The 16,459-nt window shown below is 41.9% G+C and overlaps 1 protein-coding gene across 2 annotated transcripts in view; it reads left to right on the plus strand.

Moving 5' to 3' along the window:
- The window catches only part of ankfn1b (ankyrin repeat and fibronectin type III domain containing 1b), a 173,129-nt gene that overhangs the window by 23,441 nt on the left and 133,229 nt on the right, over positions 1-16,459 (plus strand). The window contains exons 1-2 of one of the 2 annotated variants that reach the window (XM_082544504.1): positions 3,359-3,702; positions 13,826-14,007. In XM_082544504.1, coding sequence (XP_082400630.1) covers positions 13,950-14,007 — 58 coding nt within the window. In that variant the 5' untranslated portion in view covers positions 3,359-3,702; positions 13,826-13,949. Of the gene's footprint in view, positions 1-3,358; positions 3,703-13,825; positions 14,008-16,459 lie in introns of those variants that run through there. The other variant, XM_082544503.1, reaches the window with a different exon arrangement.

Raw genomic sequence — 16,459 nt, forward strand, 5'->3', positions numbered from 1 at the left:
AAATGCTCAACCGCTGGCACCTGCTCACCAGCTTTGCTTGAACGCCGTGATTCTGCTCACCGAGAGTCGAAGGGTTGTGTGTGAAAGAATGCATGCATTAGAGAGAGAGAGAGAGAGTGTGTGTGCGAGAGGGAGCGAGAGAGACAGAGAGAGAGAGAGAGCGCACAATTGGGCATCACAGCCAATATGCACTAAAAAACAGAGAGACTTGGAGTGAGAAAGAGGGGGGTGGGCTTAGGTACAAGCATCATAGCAGCTCATGTTCTCCCACCAGCCCTGCTTCCTTCAGCACACAAGAAGACAGACACTGAGGAACCCTCCCTTTCTCTGTCATTTCTCTCTTCCTCTCTCTCTCTCTCCCACTCCTCCTTCTTGTCTGCTGTCCACTGGGGGAGACACTGCTCCTGCTGTGTCGATTGGTAGGCAGTTACAAACGTTACTATTTTAAGAGAATCAGCGTACAAGCACCGTGTGCGGCAGCAGACGGATCGAAAGGGGAGTTAGAGGCAGGGAAAGGCAGAGCCCTCGTTCTTCTGCACAAGTGTTCTGGCAAAAAGGGATGAAGGAGCACGGGGGAAGTCGGACCTGCAGCTGATGCCAAACTGCACAACTGAATCCAGGTAGAAGTAGAGCAAGGCAGACTGTAAGTCAAGAGGTCGTGCACAGTGGAGCTTTGTAGAAGAGAATCTTTCCTTATTGTACGGATCAACATTAAAAAAATAAGCGAAAAAAAAAAGGAGAGACGGGGAGGTGGAGTTGAGCGACAAGCGAAAAAGATGGCGAGTTTTGGGAAACTCACAGACTACTTTAATCGCCGTAAGTCTCGAGAGGAGCTGCGGGTGGGAAGAAGCTCGCGGCGCAGTGGCAGTTACTGCTGCACTGTGGCCGAGGCCAGGTAAGTCGTGTGTGTCTACGTGTGTGTGTGTGTGTGTGTGTGTGTCACTATGCCTGGTTGGTATATACTGTTGTCTCCAGGCTGTAAACATTGCCACTTGGCTGTATCTTGTGACTTTCAGTGCAACAGAATGAGCATGTGCACATGAGTGGTTCGAGGGTGTGCGCCACTTGGTCACACACTTGCACCTCTACATGTGTGTCAGGGTTTAATGGTTAAGTAATATCAGTCAGATATATACTGAAGGGAGTGTAATATATGTATGTAACATTCTGAAAAACATCTAAACAAAAATGAAATGAATGAGCCAGCCCACATGCAAATTGTATGTTTTGCAGGACTGTGAGGCTTTAAAGCAACTGTGTACCTGTATGTGCATGTAAACATGTGCTTGTATGCATGTGAGTAAGCTTCGAGTTACATAAGTGTGGAGGTGCGGCGCATAGCTGCTGTCAGGCATGGTGGTAGCTACTATAGATTCTTTCCACTGTCGTGCAGTTGAATATGGAGCGTTTGCACAGAACAAAAATAGAGAGGAAGTCAATAGGCTCCATATAGAGAAGGAGACGCAAAGAGTCCTTCTTGGCCAAGTCTACCCACTTCACCTTATTTTTACCACACACGCACGTATTTACAATCACAACTGTTGCTGTTATTGATCTCCAAAGACAAATTTACAGGTGCCAATAAGTCAGGTTTTTAGTTTTTAGTTTGAAGAACTAACATCAATGTCACAAGTCTATGGTCTACTCTGGCATCACCCTGGTAATCTAGATTTAAATTACTTTTCATCTTCTAAATTACAGTAATCTCAAAAACAGGACTGTTATTAGCTTTTCTGGTTAACCGTCCAGCCGGTCAAACCTTCCACCCGAATGCAATATCTCTTAAAGGCTGCTCAAATTTCAGCACTCGAGAATGAATCGATTCAATTTCCCGTCGTCGAAGGCAACGGTCACCGTGACATCGTGTTCTGACCCCCACTACTGCCCCGTTTGTTGCCAATGCAATATCTCGGAACCACCTGGAAGAAATGTCATTACATCTGGCACAAACATCCGCTCTGACTCAGAGATGAACCGGCTGTAATTTGGCGTTCGGTGATCGAGGTTACCTTGACAGCAAAACAAGTTTTTGTTCTCACTTAAGAATTCATCCACTAATTAGAAAAACATTTTACAAATATGTAATAGGATAAATTGATTACGTTATTACATGTTCTACCCAAATGATGATGTGGTGTTTTACAGAACCATTTTTCCAATGTGGTAGCTTAGGGAGAAAGAGAAGAATGTGACCACAATTCACATTCAATCAAACTCTACTTCTTCAATTCTAGTTCTCGGATTGGTCTTGTAATTCATAATGAAGATGGATTTAGAAATATTGCTTCCTCCGCAACAGTGCTAATTTTGTTTGTGTCAAACAGAAGCTGTCCACACCCTCCTGCAAACTCAATTTGCGTGGCTCTACTAAGATCTAACAACTTCTTGCTGTGTACTGCAGCGCTGCAATTAGCGTCCTGAATTCTGAAAGGCAACGTTATTCACTCTGATTACCGTTAAACTAAATGCCCCGAAAGAAAATGAGAAAACTTCGACGCTAAGTTTAGAGCTCTGTGTTTCTATTTCTGCTTACCGGCACGACTGTCCTTCTAATGATCAACCTTGCCTTGCTCTTAACAAGAACCCAAAATTACGTCTGAGTCAGTGTTAAATTATACAACCAGCATAAAAATGAAAATCAGAGCCCCAGTGTGAAAAACTCCCACCAGTGCCACTACTCTAGACTTTGAAAATATATCCATCAAATCTCGTATCGTTCTCACAGGAGAAGTGTTAACGTGGGTGGACATCTGGTGTATTTAAAAAAAAAAAAAGACTCACATTCCCTGCCATTACAAATCCAGTATCTCTCATCCCCACAGTCTCTTTGTCTCTGTCTCTCCCACTCACTGTCTCTTTCTCACAAGCCACCCGCTTCCTACACCCCTCAATCTCTTCCAGTCTTACTTTCAGTCTTTCTCGCTCGGCCTCTTTTATCATTCTCTTTCCCTCTGTATTGCCCCACTCTCATGCTTGTTCTCTCGGTACACTGTCGTGTATAAAGGAGGAGCCAGAGGGGTTTGAGGCTATCAGAGTTGCTACAAGACTTTTTTTGTTGAAGTTGGAGCTGTCTCTTTTGCCTTTAAATGAATAGGAGCAGGGAAGAGGGGGGGGAAAAGGGCAATAAAATGGCCAAAAATAGAGATTGATGTATTATTTATTAATGGTTGCAGAGAAAGAGGGTGACTTCAGCAGGGACAGCTATCAAACAATGTTCTGTTTTCAGTGAATGAATGAAAATCTGGCCTCAGTAATCTCCAGCATTACAGTTGTCTAACAAAGAGCTCATGCTGTACTTGTCTGTCTAGAAAAGCTTTGTGATTGATAGAGTTCAGTGAGATATGTACTAGGGGTGCAACGATATTCGTATCGATATTGAACCGTTCGATACAGTGCTTTCGGTTCGGTATGCATATGTATCGAACAATACAACATTTGTAATTTATTTTATCAACTTTCCTTCTGACGATGCTGTCTGTGTTGAGCGCTCAGTGAATCTGCGTTCGACTACTCTGCCTAGGCTGCACTGTCGAGCGCAGATCCACTGAGCGCTCAACACAGACAGCATAGTCAGGAGGAAGAGCGCAGGGCAAGCTAGCGAGACAGAAGTTAAGCTCTCCTTGCAACATGGACCTCCCGCACCCTCATTCAGATCTGGCGTTTGGAATTATTTTGGTTTTCATGTGACATATGACCCTGAAGGTAAGCGAGTCATGGACTAAAGTAAAACAGTATGTTGGATGTGCCATGCAATGCTTAATTACATTGGTGTGAACTAGTGTGTTAGCGCAGTTAGCTCGTTAATGTGTTGGCCGTCTAGCCCCATGCACGGGGCGATCGGCGGTAGCTCGTTAACGGAGATTTGCCGTGTTGTGGCGTTAAGGTCATTTCAACGAGATTAACCTGAAAGCACTAGTGGGAACACAACGAATATGACTGCACATTTACGCCGACATCATCCTAGTGCAAAGACAAAAACAACAAGCATGCTACTAACTTTAGCCGAGTCATTTAGACAGCTGTTAGCACGTGATTCTCCTTATGCTGCTGAGAATATAGCCCAGAAGAAGCGGATAGTATAGCTTTTATTTTGGAAAGAGACATTTCTCTGTAATAAACTCTCTTTTCCAAAGATGAGTGATTCCTCAATCAGATACAGGGCTTGCAAAATCGCTAGCCCGACGTCCTGGAGCTAGCGATCTTTCCAGTTGGGCTACAAAAATCTCTCTGCCCTGCCCGTCGGGCTATTGTAGGAAAAATATATGTCAATGCTTTTGCATTCTTTCAGAAATGTAGCTGGGTAATTATGTCATTGGCATCGGTGAGCCACTGTCAATATGTGACATATTGAAATCGCGTTTGAATTTGCGCTTGTTTTTTTGCTTTCACTTTGCAATGACAGCACTGATCTGTGAGTGATGATAATTTGTGCACCAATTCCTCTGACATCGTCTTATTAATCGTTAGCTTACTATGCAAACATGACAAGTGAAATCTCCCGCAGCTTAAACATGTGAGAGGTTGATCGCGCAGAGAATCGCTGAGCTTATGTGAGTCGTGTGTAAAAGTAGCAGTATATATATTTTAGTTCTGCTGAGCCAAATAAGACAGGTCAGGGTGAAGAAGTGACAGCCAAAGAAAAGCTTACCACAAAACGGAGAAGTTATGACAAATGAGACTATAAGGCAAAAAGAAAGTGCAGCTTTATGGTTTCATGGACAAAAGAATTTCTGTGGCTGCAATATGACGAGCTAAATAACCAGGGGTGCACATAAGTGGTCCGCAGGTGCGCATTCGCTGTCAAAATAAAAAACGCGCACAAGGGTTAGGGTTAAATTTAAAAACTGTACTTTTGAGTTAAAATATATATTTATAATTTTAATAAATGACAAATTAAAAAGGCATGAACATTTTTTTTGTATCGAAAAAATATCGAACCGTGACACCAAAGTATCGAACCGAACCGAACCGTGAATTTTGTGTATCGTTGCACCCCTAATATGTACCTTTTCAAACAGGCGATAGACACTCGAAGTAAATGCTAATTACAGAACGTACTGGGTACAAAATGTCCGGGGATAATGAAGGCTTGATTGTGACACCAGAGCCGCTGCAAAAGATGTACCCAGCAGGTGAAGAGAGCGAAGAGTGAGAGTGATGGAAACCTGAGGCACAGCAAGAATGGCTCTCTAGCGGGCAGAATGGAGACTGTCCGCTAGTCCAGCAACAAACCAGCCTACTTACTAGTTTAAAACAATGAGCGCGGGTCGCACAGCCCTCGTAAGTCGTCCATATTACTATTAGAAATCATCATGTCACAGATGCAGATATTCAGTGGCTGTTACCAGTGCCAGTAGAGTTACGTGACTCTCAATACCTAATTCAGTATCACAGTAGCAAAGAAAAAAAGAGTGATCTATGTACTTAAACATAAACTCCCTAACCCTTTAACACCCAAGTATCATACATGGCACCTGGACTTATTTTTTAAATATTGGCTGTAAAGTTATGAAGTAATCTCATCTTTCAGGAACCGTTTGAATTTTCTCTCTTGTTCAAAATGGTTGAGGAGTTACGGTAGCGTGAAGCGCACGTGATAACGTCTAGGTGGAGCTGAATGTGTTCAGACAGCGGTACCTTGGAAATGCTTTGTGCTATGTGAGTTAACACGGAATTGGAAGTTGAAAAAACATTATCTCAGGTCCCGCCCATTTCCCGTTGTCCGTAGATGCTTCATGTCATTGAAAGTCATTTGCTTTCTGTGGTTGCTGGTTGCCCCGTAATTTCCAGTGTCAACACAGCTTTAAGAATTTATGCAACGTTGGCGATTCTAAATATGTTAGCCAATGGAGACTTGACTAGACAAGACTACAATACTGCCGCTGTCAGTCCGGGAAGATCTGCAGGCTCAGTATGTACAGGAAAAACTACAAAACAGCACAATCACAAAAAACAATGAATTTTGGTATTTAAAGATATCAGAAGTACTGGTTCTGATTACATCCCTTGTAAGAAAAGCATGATTTCAAAGTGCTAAAGGCTTTAACTGCAAAATTTCCTTACTACATGAGACATGCTGTATTTTCAGTCGTCTTTTACTGCTGCATGGCCCCTCTCAGGTACAACCATTAGCATAATGTATAGTGACAAGAAGGTCAGTCCACAGTGAATGATGGGTAATGGTGAGTCAGTCTGTAATGAACAAGTTAATGTCCATCTTTACGTAATGTAGAATAGCCTTTTCTCCCGCTTGTCACTTAATCTGCTCTTATTTCTTTTTGACCAATTTCTTCTCAATTAGTTACATTTAAACTCAACAATAAAATAAATACTACACTTACATCACAGGTCTGTGATTTCTGTGGATTACAATCTTTCGAAAATCTATAAAATTGTTAAGAAGACAAATTCATGAAAGCATGTGAAGACAAGAAGGGCAAAAGTTTGGAACTGAAGTTCGGAGCATGAAAACGTGGGCACGTGTGTAAACAAGTATGAGGATGTGCACTTGCTGTGCTCTGCGAGTGTGCTTTAAGTCAGTTCAGCACCATAGATAGTTCTTTCTACGCAGCTACATTCACCAGCACAGCCAACCCCCATCTCTATCCCCAGCATAGGATGTTTCTTCAAAAGTCTTCATAACCCATCCTCCAATGTCTTTTATTAGCTAGCGCTTCATCTACCTAAGCATAGTGTACATTTGTTTTAATCAAACACCGTTTTCTGTTAAATGCCTTTGCGCATGTGGTGATCAGACTTACTGCTGTGTGTATTTACTCCCAGAGACCCATTCTGAGGCTGGAAGAACCCTTACATAGCATTCAATGGAAAAATACTTCAACAGTTTCACATCAGATTACCAAAAAGGACTGAAGGCACTGCACGTGCTACTTTTGGAATTAATATAGGTCACTAATACAAATTGCTGTGCTTCTGTTGTACCAGAATGTGTTCTTGTAGAAACAAATCTAATTTTAGTCTGCACTGAGACAGAGAACAGAGGCTTTTTTTGCAGTCTTTTCATGTTAAGTCAAGCGTTCAAAGATATAGAGAAGTGCTCCTTCCACCCCCAAAAAAACAAGGAAAACAAACCGGGTGAGTGCTTAAAACACAACACCACTCAAACACGTGATTCTGTTTTTACCAGAGGATGGCTATAAAAAGTAGACAGAGCTTACATGCCTCGATGCTGAAGTGCCTTGAACCTGCACTTGCTCTAATCGCCAGCAGGTGGCGGCTCCTCTTGTTGCATAATGAAGTCTGTTTGTATATAAATCTGTGAGAAAAGGATCCAACTTATCACCTGATTTATGACCTCATGAAACACTTTATCCATAAGCGTGTGGTCTCATGTGTTAGTTTCTTATCCTATGGAATAAAACGTGATGCTCATTTTGTATATTACTGCTTCATTAGATTCAAAATGCAAGGTGTACTTTAGGGCAGGTTTAACTCATGATCGATTCAGAAGGACATCGAAGCTAAGGGTGCAATGTCCTTCAACTTCTTGTGCTGTTGCGCTGCACACACTTTTAACACACAGAGAGCTGAAGTGAAGCCGAATGCTAAAAACAATGAAAACTGTCCTCTGTAGCCACCGTCTGTGCTTCTCCCACTTTCCTGTTCCGGACCACTTTTCAACCAAAGTTCAACGCACATGTGTGTAGGTTGCACGCATGCTAAGCTCTCTGTAGACCAATACCAATTCCAACACTGAAGGACACATCCACAGAACCACAAATTCACCACAAGTCCCTGTCTTTCTCAAACACTGTTGCAAAATCAGTTTAATTGTTAAGGCTTGATGATGCCAATCCAGGAGTAACATTGTAGCCCACAAACCACCCACACCACATAAAAACATTGCTTTTCAATCATAAGGTCAGAAGTTTGACTCCTGGTCAAGATCTCTCTGCATGGTGACCTTTTTTCCTCGTGAGCCCCTCCACATCTTTAATTAATGTTCTTCTTCATGCATTCTTCTGTTATTTCTAAGAAAAAAAATGTCACCCATTTGTTGTAGTGTCATTTTATTTCACTCAGAGCGCTCGCACAAATGTACACTGCCAAAGAAAGCTCGACTAAAATATAAGCGATAATAAATTCGGTGACAAAAAAAAAAGAAAAAAGAAACACCCCACAAAACGTGGTGCACTTGATGCTCGCAACCCTGGGCGAGACGCTGTTTTTATGAAAGTATAAATTGCTGCTGGGAAGCAAGAATAAGCCTCTCCGGCGATCTCTCGTCTCCCCCGTTTGTAGTCAGAGTCGCTAAGCAACAGGTTTGTTGGATGAGTGAAGCCCAAATTGTCAGAGTGGCCTGGGCCGGCTGTTCAGCACAGTGTGTTATCATCATGATGTGCTGGTGGGAGGCCAACAACTGTGTTTGCGCACGTGTGTGTCAGTGCAGTTGTATGTGTGTGCGTTTGTTTACCCGTGGACTCTGAGTTATTTCATCTTATGCTCACTGAGAAGAGATGTGTGTGCGCGCACCTCGGGCAGATGCTTTTTCATGCAAGTCAGTATGGATTGCCGAGGAGTAAGAGAGCTTTCAGTTTGCATTACTATCAAAGTTTCTGTTTGTGTAAGTCCTGCACACATGTATATACCGTAGTCAGCGTTAAAGTATTACACACCACGCGGTTTGTCAGTGTCAAACATTCACAAATTCACCACCCGTGTTTTCTTTTAGCTCTTGGTTTCCTTGCCGGCAGCGCTTTGCCTCTCAAACCTGCAGATGTGCTGACTTTGCACCCGCTGTTGGTTTACCTGATAGCTCCCTAGCGCCGAGTAAACCCCGAGCTTACGCCGCATATCCTGAGCCAGCGATCGAAGGGAATTAAAAGAGAACATAAGTATCCCCCCTCAAACACAGCACACTTGAGTTTTACTGAAGTGGCTTGTAAAAACATGCTGGTACCAAAAAGACTCCTATTCACCGCTGAGTGCATGCACTTCTTAATAAAGCTGCAGCATTGGATTTCCTCATGAATTAATTAATGACTAATAATCTTCTTTCGTAAAGGCAAGCTCTTTAATGGATTAGATATGATCCTGTGTGTAGAAGAAAGGCTTTAATGTCTGGCTTACATCAGATTGATGATATTTGATGAAATTTGTTCATTTTCTGAATTTGTATCGCCACGGTTACCAGCCTTTCACCCTGTTTCGGACCACATAGGAGACATTTTTTGACACCCGGGATTTTTGCATTGCATTTGAGGTCAAATTAAATGTAACAGCTCAAAAAGTGTTCTTTAAAAGGATACATTTACCAGAAAGATGGATGTATCCATAGTGATGAGGCCAGTTGATTTATGAGGTCCAGCTGGAAAAGCATAATTTTAAGCTTTTTAGCTGCTGATATCTTGTTATTTTTGGAGCAAGAAATCAACATAACTGGATAAGACATGAGATTAACTCTAAGCTATCTGCTTGGTTAGCAAGTTGCATCAATAGACTGTATGTGTCATGATTCGGCTGTGTGGCAGGCAGGAGAGGACCCAAACGCACACTCACGGGGACACGGGGAATAAGCTCAGAGAGCACAGCTTTATTGCTGGAAAGGCAGATCACGGGTAATACAAAACTAAACTGGGAAAAACTAAATATAAAGCTCACCAAGAAACACAGGGAGAATCACACACAGCATGAGGGAGAACGCGACACCGAACTGAGGGAGGAGACTGCGGAGTCTCCAGGCCAGGACCAGCAGGCTGAAGGACAGCTTCATCCATCAGGCTGTCAGGAAGCTTAACTCCCTCCCGATTCTGCCCCCTCTCCCCTCTCTCCTCCACGGTCTCACTGAACTCTGTCACACACACACAAACACACACACTCTCTGACTCACTCACTGGCCTGCACCAGTTACCAGTCACTTTGTGGAGCATTGGACTGCCATTATCTCATAAGACTTTGTTGTTACACTTTCTCTTACCGTACATTACTAAATCTCCATTTGCACTATTTGCCTATTTGCACTACTCTGCCTGGTTTACACTCAATGTCACTTACCCATTATATTGTATATTGTATAGCTTTCTTGTTATATGTAAAATTGTATTTATTTACATTTTTACTTTTTAATTATTTTACTTGCATTTTTAATCACTTTTATATTTAAATATATTTAAATGTTCATTTGCTATTTATCTAGGGATTGAGAGTAACGCAATTTCTATTCTCTGTATGTCCTGTACATGTGGCAGAATCGACAAATAAAGTTGACTTTGACTTTGATAAATACACAGAGGGTTAACGAGGGAAGTGGGAACACATGGGGAACACAGCTGACACAGATAACCATAACGAGACAGGGCAGGAGTGAACACAACATGACGCATAATGACGAGAGACTGTCAAAGTAAAACAGGAAGTACACGGAGGTTCAGACAGGAGGAGAGAGAGCACGGGGAGAACACAGACATAACGGGCTGGGGAAAACATGGAATAAAACACAAGGAGAGACGAGGGCTCACAGATACACAGGGGCACACAGGAGGTAACCAAATAAGGAACATCTTAACTAAATAACCTAGGAACCAAGGCATAAATAGGGAACAAAATACAAAACACACAAAAACTAAGAATACTAGGCCAACATGGCCCAGGACCATGACAGTATGTGTGCTTGTCAGGAACACAGATACCTGTTAATTGCATGCAAATAAAATACTCCTTGAAACTAGAGCACATCGACTTCTTGGACAATCTCTTAGTACAAGTAACCTCACGGCAGACCATGTTGTTTGCCTGATAATTGCATAACAACGCTCCAAGATGCACCAGCCCCTCAAACACTGTCGAGAGGTAGAGTCGAATTAGTGGAAGTGAAGCCTGGCAGACAGTTACCAGTTACAGCTGCTTGTGTGTCAAATCGGCACAGGAAATGTTTAATTGGATTAAACGGGCAACTTTACTATACAGTAATGGGAGTATACAGTGATTAATTTGCTTCAGCCAGCCCACAGTGAATGATTGCCGATGGCAAATCATTCTGTGATGAACAAGTTAATGCCCATCCTTCGGTAATGTACACAAAATGGTACACACGATGCTTCTGTTTGTCACTTAGTCCGCCCAGGCGTTTTTATCCCTTCAATCATTCCATTTATTACATTAAATAAGTCATGTTTAACTGGCCTGACTCAATTTAAAGTGGTTTACAGCAGGCTCCTGTTCTGCTGAGCATAACAGTTAGAAACACATTATGATACATAAAAATAAATGTCTCATGAAGCAGAAAAACAGCACGACATAAACAGCAGCACAGTGGAGACAACATAAATTTAATGGAATAAGATGGTATATGATTTGAATCAGTGGCTGTGAGCTTCTCTGAAACATTTGAAGAGGTTATAGAATTTTGTTATACAGAATACAGAATTTCATTCTCGTTTTTATTGTGTGGTTCACTCAACCTATTTAGTTTATTGAGGCCTTGGTTGATGTCTGCTGAATGAATCTAGACTGTGATTAATGCGTACATGCTGCACAAGCCTCTGCTTTTTCCAGCCCTTTAAGAGCTCTTACCTTACTCTACCTGCTCTGGTGGTAACAGGCAGATTTATCTGTAGAGTACATGTTTTTGAATCTTTTGAATGGGAACACTTACAAACAAGATGTTTACATTAGCTCATATGGGCAGTCCTGTAATCACCGTAAGGTTGCCTGCCAAGAACTCAAGACGGTCGAGTCATCATTCATGCTTAGTAAATGATCTGCAGTCATCTGCAAAAGTCACTCTTCATTTCTTTAGATTTTACTGTGGAGATGAGAAATAGGTGCAGCGATTCACTAAAAAGTGCAAACATACAGAGTGTATATAAGCCAAACACAGAGTTTGTAAAATTCTGTTGAGCTTGAGAGTCGATATTTGGTATGACCACCTTCATTTCTAAACACTGAACCCTATTAGGAAAGCTTTCTTGTCATCTCTTTAAGTAGTCTTCAGGAAGGACATTGCAAGCTCTTCTTCAATAATGATGAGTTTGGGGTCTGGGGAGGCCGTGACTGATTGTTTTGCATTGTGTTTTTCTAAGCAGATATGCTTTTATTGTATTGTCAGTGTGTTTTGGATTGCTGCCATGCTGAAAAAAGTTTTTGTGAATCAGATGCTTTTCAGATGGTATTGCATGGTTTCGGTTTCTTCAGTTGTTTTGAGGACACAGTGCGCAGCATACTGAAATATGGCAATTTGATATCCTTGTTGGTGCAAAAATATTTAATACCTGCCAAACTGTGACTTTTCTTTTCATATCTTTTCATAGATTCAACTAAAGAATGGGAATAAATAATGTGTTTTTGCACAGGCTGCTAGTAACAAAGTGCCTGAAGATATATTTTTAAATGTTTTTTTGTTTTTTTTGCCAAGGTGTCTGTTATGTGTAGACACAACATTGGCTCAGCCCTTGAGTTAGGTGCCTTATTAATGTTTGAATTATTCATAGGCAAGTATTAGCAAACAAAAATAGATTCCTCTGAAAATGGTCAGGTACAAGGCCTGGAGAACTATGGCTCAAGAACTCTTAAACAATGACAATAAAAGTCTGGCTCTTTGGGAGCAAAATACAAAAGGATGAGGAGTCACTCGAGACTTTTGCACAGTACTGCAACATTTAACTCTCGTGTTTATTTCCCAGCAAATTAGTAAAGTTAATTTCTGCCTCAGACCTTATAAATAATTGCAAAACTGCAATTCTAATTGTCAACAACAGTTCCACATAATAAAATGTGGAACTGTTGTTAGTTTTTGGAACGTAATCTGGGTTGCAGGGCTGACAAATCACAATGAAACAAACAGGACTAGACGGCAAATGAGAGAGGAAAAATGAAAAACACCCAAAAAGACAGAGAGGTTTGAAATTTGCATGCAGGCACACTTGCTCTCTAAGGCATATGCTGGTGTAATGACACACCATTATGCCGGCTTATGAAATTTAACAGCTTGTTTTGTTGTCCAAATCTGCAAGTGGTTGTCTTGTTTCATCTTCAAAATGCTCAAAATGAAACAGTTATCTCATATTATATGATATGAGATAATATATATATACATTTGTGTATATATTAAAACAAAACACACATTTAATCACAGATAAAAACTTTCCCCCTGAAGCTTTCAGGAAAAATCAGCCTCTGAGAATTCAGCTTGCATGTCTTCAACTCATTTTCAGCTGGGGATCATGTGTTTAGTACCCAGGCTTGTCACGCTAAAGTCTGGAGGTCACATGTCTTCCAGCTCCACCAGGCTGATGTCTGCTATGCCGGCCACGTTTCATTAAATCTCAGCACATCAATCTGATCGGAAGTGGCGTTGGAGGTGGACTCAATGCACTGAGTCAGTACCGAGTTTGTTGTTTTCAGATTCTTAGTCTCTATTATAAATGAGACACAAATGTTTCAGAGAGGATTTGTATGTAATATCAGTCATCTGTTGCAGTCTAACGCAGCACGGCTGTGAGAGCACAAGGAACGCAGTCTCCTGTGAGAAAATATTAACATAAAAAAGACACAAGTAAGCCTGGATGTGTGCTTGTCACCAATTTGTTAAGCCGATCTTGTGATTGTAGCCATTGATTTGCGTCCCATTGGACAGTGTTCAGTCCACTATCGATCTACTGTTCTAGTGTTCCAAATGACCTTCGGGTTGATTATACTGAGGTGGAAGCAATTTAGCTATTGATTGGCAAAGATGCTTTCGTTGCTCATTAACAGTAAGTTGTATTTGTCTACCAGTATGTGCCTGAGTCAGTGTTAGTGCTGATGTTGGATTTGGCTGTGGTATTGTAACGATCCGTGTAATTGACCATTTATGCTGTCTATGCAGGTCGCTGGAAAGGAAGCTACAGAGACCCATACTGGCTAAGTCGCGTACCCTCCCCAGCATCCCCCAGTCTCCAACGGTCTCCAGGGTCCACCACTCTGATCTCATTGGCGGGAGTCCTCCGCGCATGAAGAATCCTCCAGTTGCCACCAGCCACTCAAAGGCCTGCACTTTGCCACCTGCAGGTAAAGACAGAATGGAAGCTAGCACCACACAGCTAGCTTATTTTTTTTCAGCTAACAGAGTTTGGAGAAACAATATCAAGCGACTTGTTAGAATCAAAGTGATGCAATTAACCACTTTGTGGTCAGGCCATGACCACTTTTGTTTGAAAAAGGTGATTATAATTTCAATCTGCAGTAATTTGAGGGAAAATTGACCCTGTGGTAGGACCTCTCCACCTGTCTATGGTGTAGGGTTGCCAACTCCCTGAAAAATAAATAAGGGACACCTTGTGGCCAGGGCCGGGCAACCCAGTTGTCTTCACCCTTCCCAGCAAGGCTGGACTGGGACAAAAAATCGGCCCGGGCATTTTGACTAGAGACCGGCCCACCAGGATAAAGATTGAAATGTGACGTCATTCAGGGATAAAACCGCAAAGGATTCTGGGAACTTGTGGCAAGAGGTACTAGCGCACGCAGGCTTTCAATTGAACTCAGTTACACAGCGATAAAAAGAAACCCAAAAAATGGCAAGAAGCTGTTGTATTATTAACTGCAATAGCCGGTCGCATGACAGCCACGGGAAGCCGATGGGTAAAGAGATCGTTTTTTTTTTTTTATCGGATTACGTCGTTGAAGTGAAAATTTTTAAGCCATGTTTCCGAAGTAAGAGCCGACGGATGGTCTGGATATACCAAATATAACATCTCAGAACACTCCAGCTCACATGTTAGTCTGCTCCAAGCATTCCCACAAAGGTCAGAGTTTTGTAGTAGTTAATGCGTCATTTTTCTTAACATAATTGGTGATATAGGTTACAAGCAAGTCTGGCGCTGAACAGAAATTGTCGCGCTATGCTCCTTTGTTTATTGTGCATAAATAGTGAATTGTCCTGACACAATATTGCGTTTCGCTTCTGTTATAACCATGGTACACTGACAAAACCATATACTTTTATTCACAAGATAAAACAGTTGTTTTGTATCACTAATTGTCCATTGCGATTACAACATACAATATTATTGTCACTGCTACATTTCTGTAATGCTACTGTAACCGGTTTCTGCTTCATCCCGCTGCAACAGTTCGGCCCAGACTCCTCGACTCTGCGTTGTGTAGTGTTTTTAAAAAGACAAGGAGTCTCTGATCGATCGTTGCCACGGTGTATTATCAGTGCACAGGCTCGCCACACACCACTCCGCACAGCACACTACGGCAGAACATCTCATTAGCATTCCGCTTTAGCATGCAGTTTCACACATTAATAAACAAATGAAAAGTACATAAAACTGGTGTTGGACATGTGTCCACTAAGCACTTATTACACTCGGTGCTCGTCAGCTAATCAAACATGTTTTATGTGTCTGTACTACTTAGCTATATTGTGTGCGGAACAATACAACTCACCTCTCGTATGGCTACGGCAGACTGGCAGCGATTACTGCAGCCAGCCACACCGAGAGGGGGGGCGCTGTTTCCCCATTACACTGATATTTGTGGCAAGTGGAATAATACCACATAAACACTGTTACACTACCAGAAATTATTTCCACTACTAATTAATTACCGTTGAGCTCAAAGGTCCTATTAATAAACTGTTAATGAATGTGTATTTATGAAGACGATTTGTGAGACTGGTAAACTTATGATATGTACAATAGTCTTTCGTTCTACACGGTGCGTTTCAAGGTCCTGTCCGTCGGTAAACTGTACCTGGGCTTGTTGCAGTGACCTGAAGTTACTAAACTTCATGAGTGTATGCACTCACTCCAAGAAGCGTATAATTATAAATCTGAGCGTGGTGAAAGTTGGGCAGCACGCTGACGTCTTTTGTCCACTCTTTCACTCCTTTGATTTTTTCCTCGTATCTTTTCTTTGTCTTTTCGTCGAGTCTGTCTTTGTACGGACCGGCATTGTTCTCCTTTTGTTTTGTACATTCCTTTTTTGTGCGGCAAAGAAAAAAAAGAAGGTATTGGAACCGGAGAATGAACGTTTTGCGGTGCTGCAAATGTTTGCATTTGATGCGGTACTTGGATTGTTTTGCCACGAGTTCCCGGCATGCAATGCGCGAAAATCACGTGATTGCTAAACAAGGGGGAGGGTGCATCCAGCCTCCTCGGCTGTAATTGGTCCAGCCCAGAGTTGATCATGACCAATTGGCCAATCCAACACCTTTCATTATATATACCCTTCCTAAAAAAAAAAAAAAAAAAAAATCCATCGGCCCATAAAAACAAAAAATCGCCAGCGGCCCACCGGGCAAATGCCCGGTATGCCCGATGGCCAGTCCAGCTATGCTTCCCAGTGTGGTAGCTCTTTTTTTGTGTGTGAAATTATTTTTTTAACCATTTGACTTGAAGTTGATTTAAGCAGATGCATATTCTTTGTGATATGAACACATGGGAAACAAATGATCATTTAGCCATTTATTTTTAGCTCAAAATGACAACATTAACACAGTAAAACAGGTCTCCTT

This window comes from Aulonocara stuartgranti, assembly GCF_965226115.1.
Source record: "Aulonocara stuartgranti genome assembly, chromosome: 8".
NCBI lineage: Eukaryota > Metazoa > Chordata > Actinopteri > Cichliformes > Cichlidae > Aulonocara > Aulonocara stuartgranti.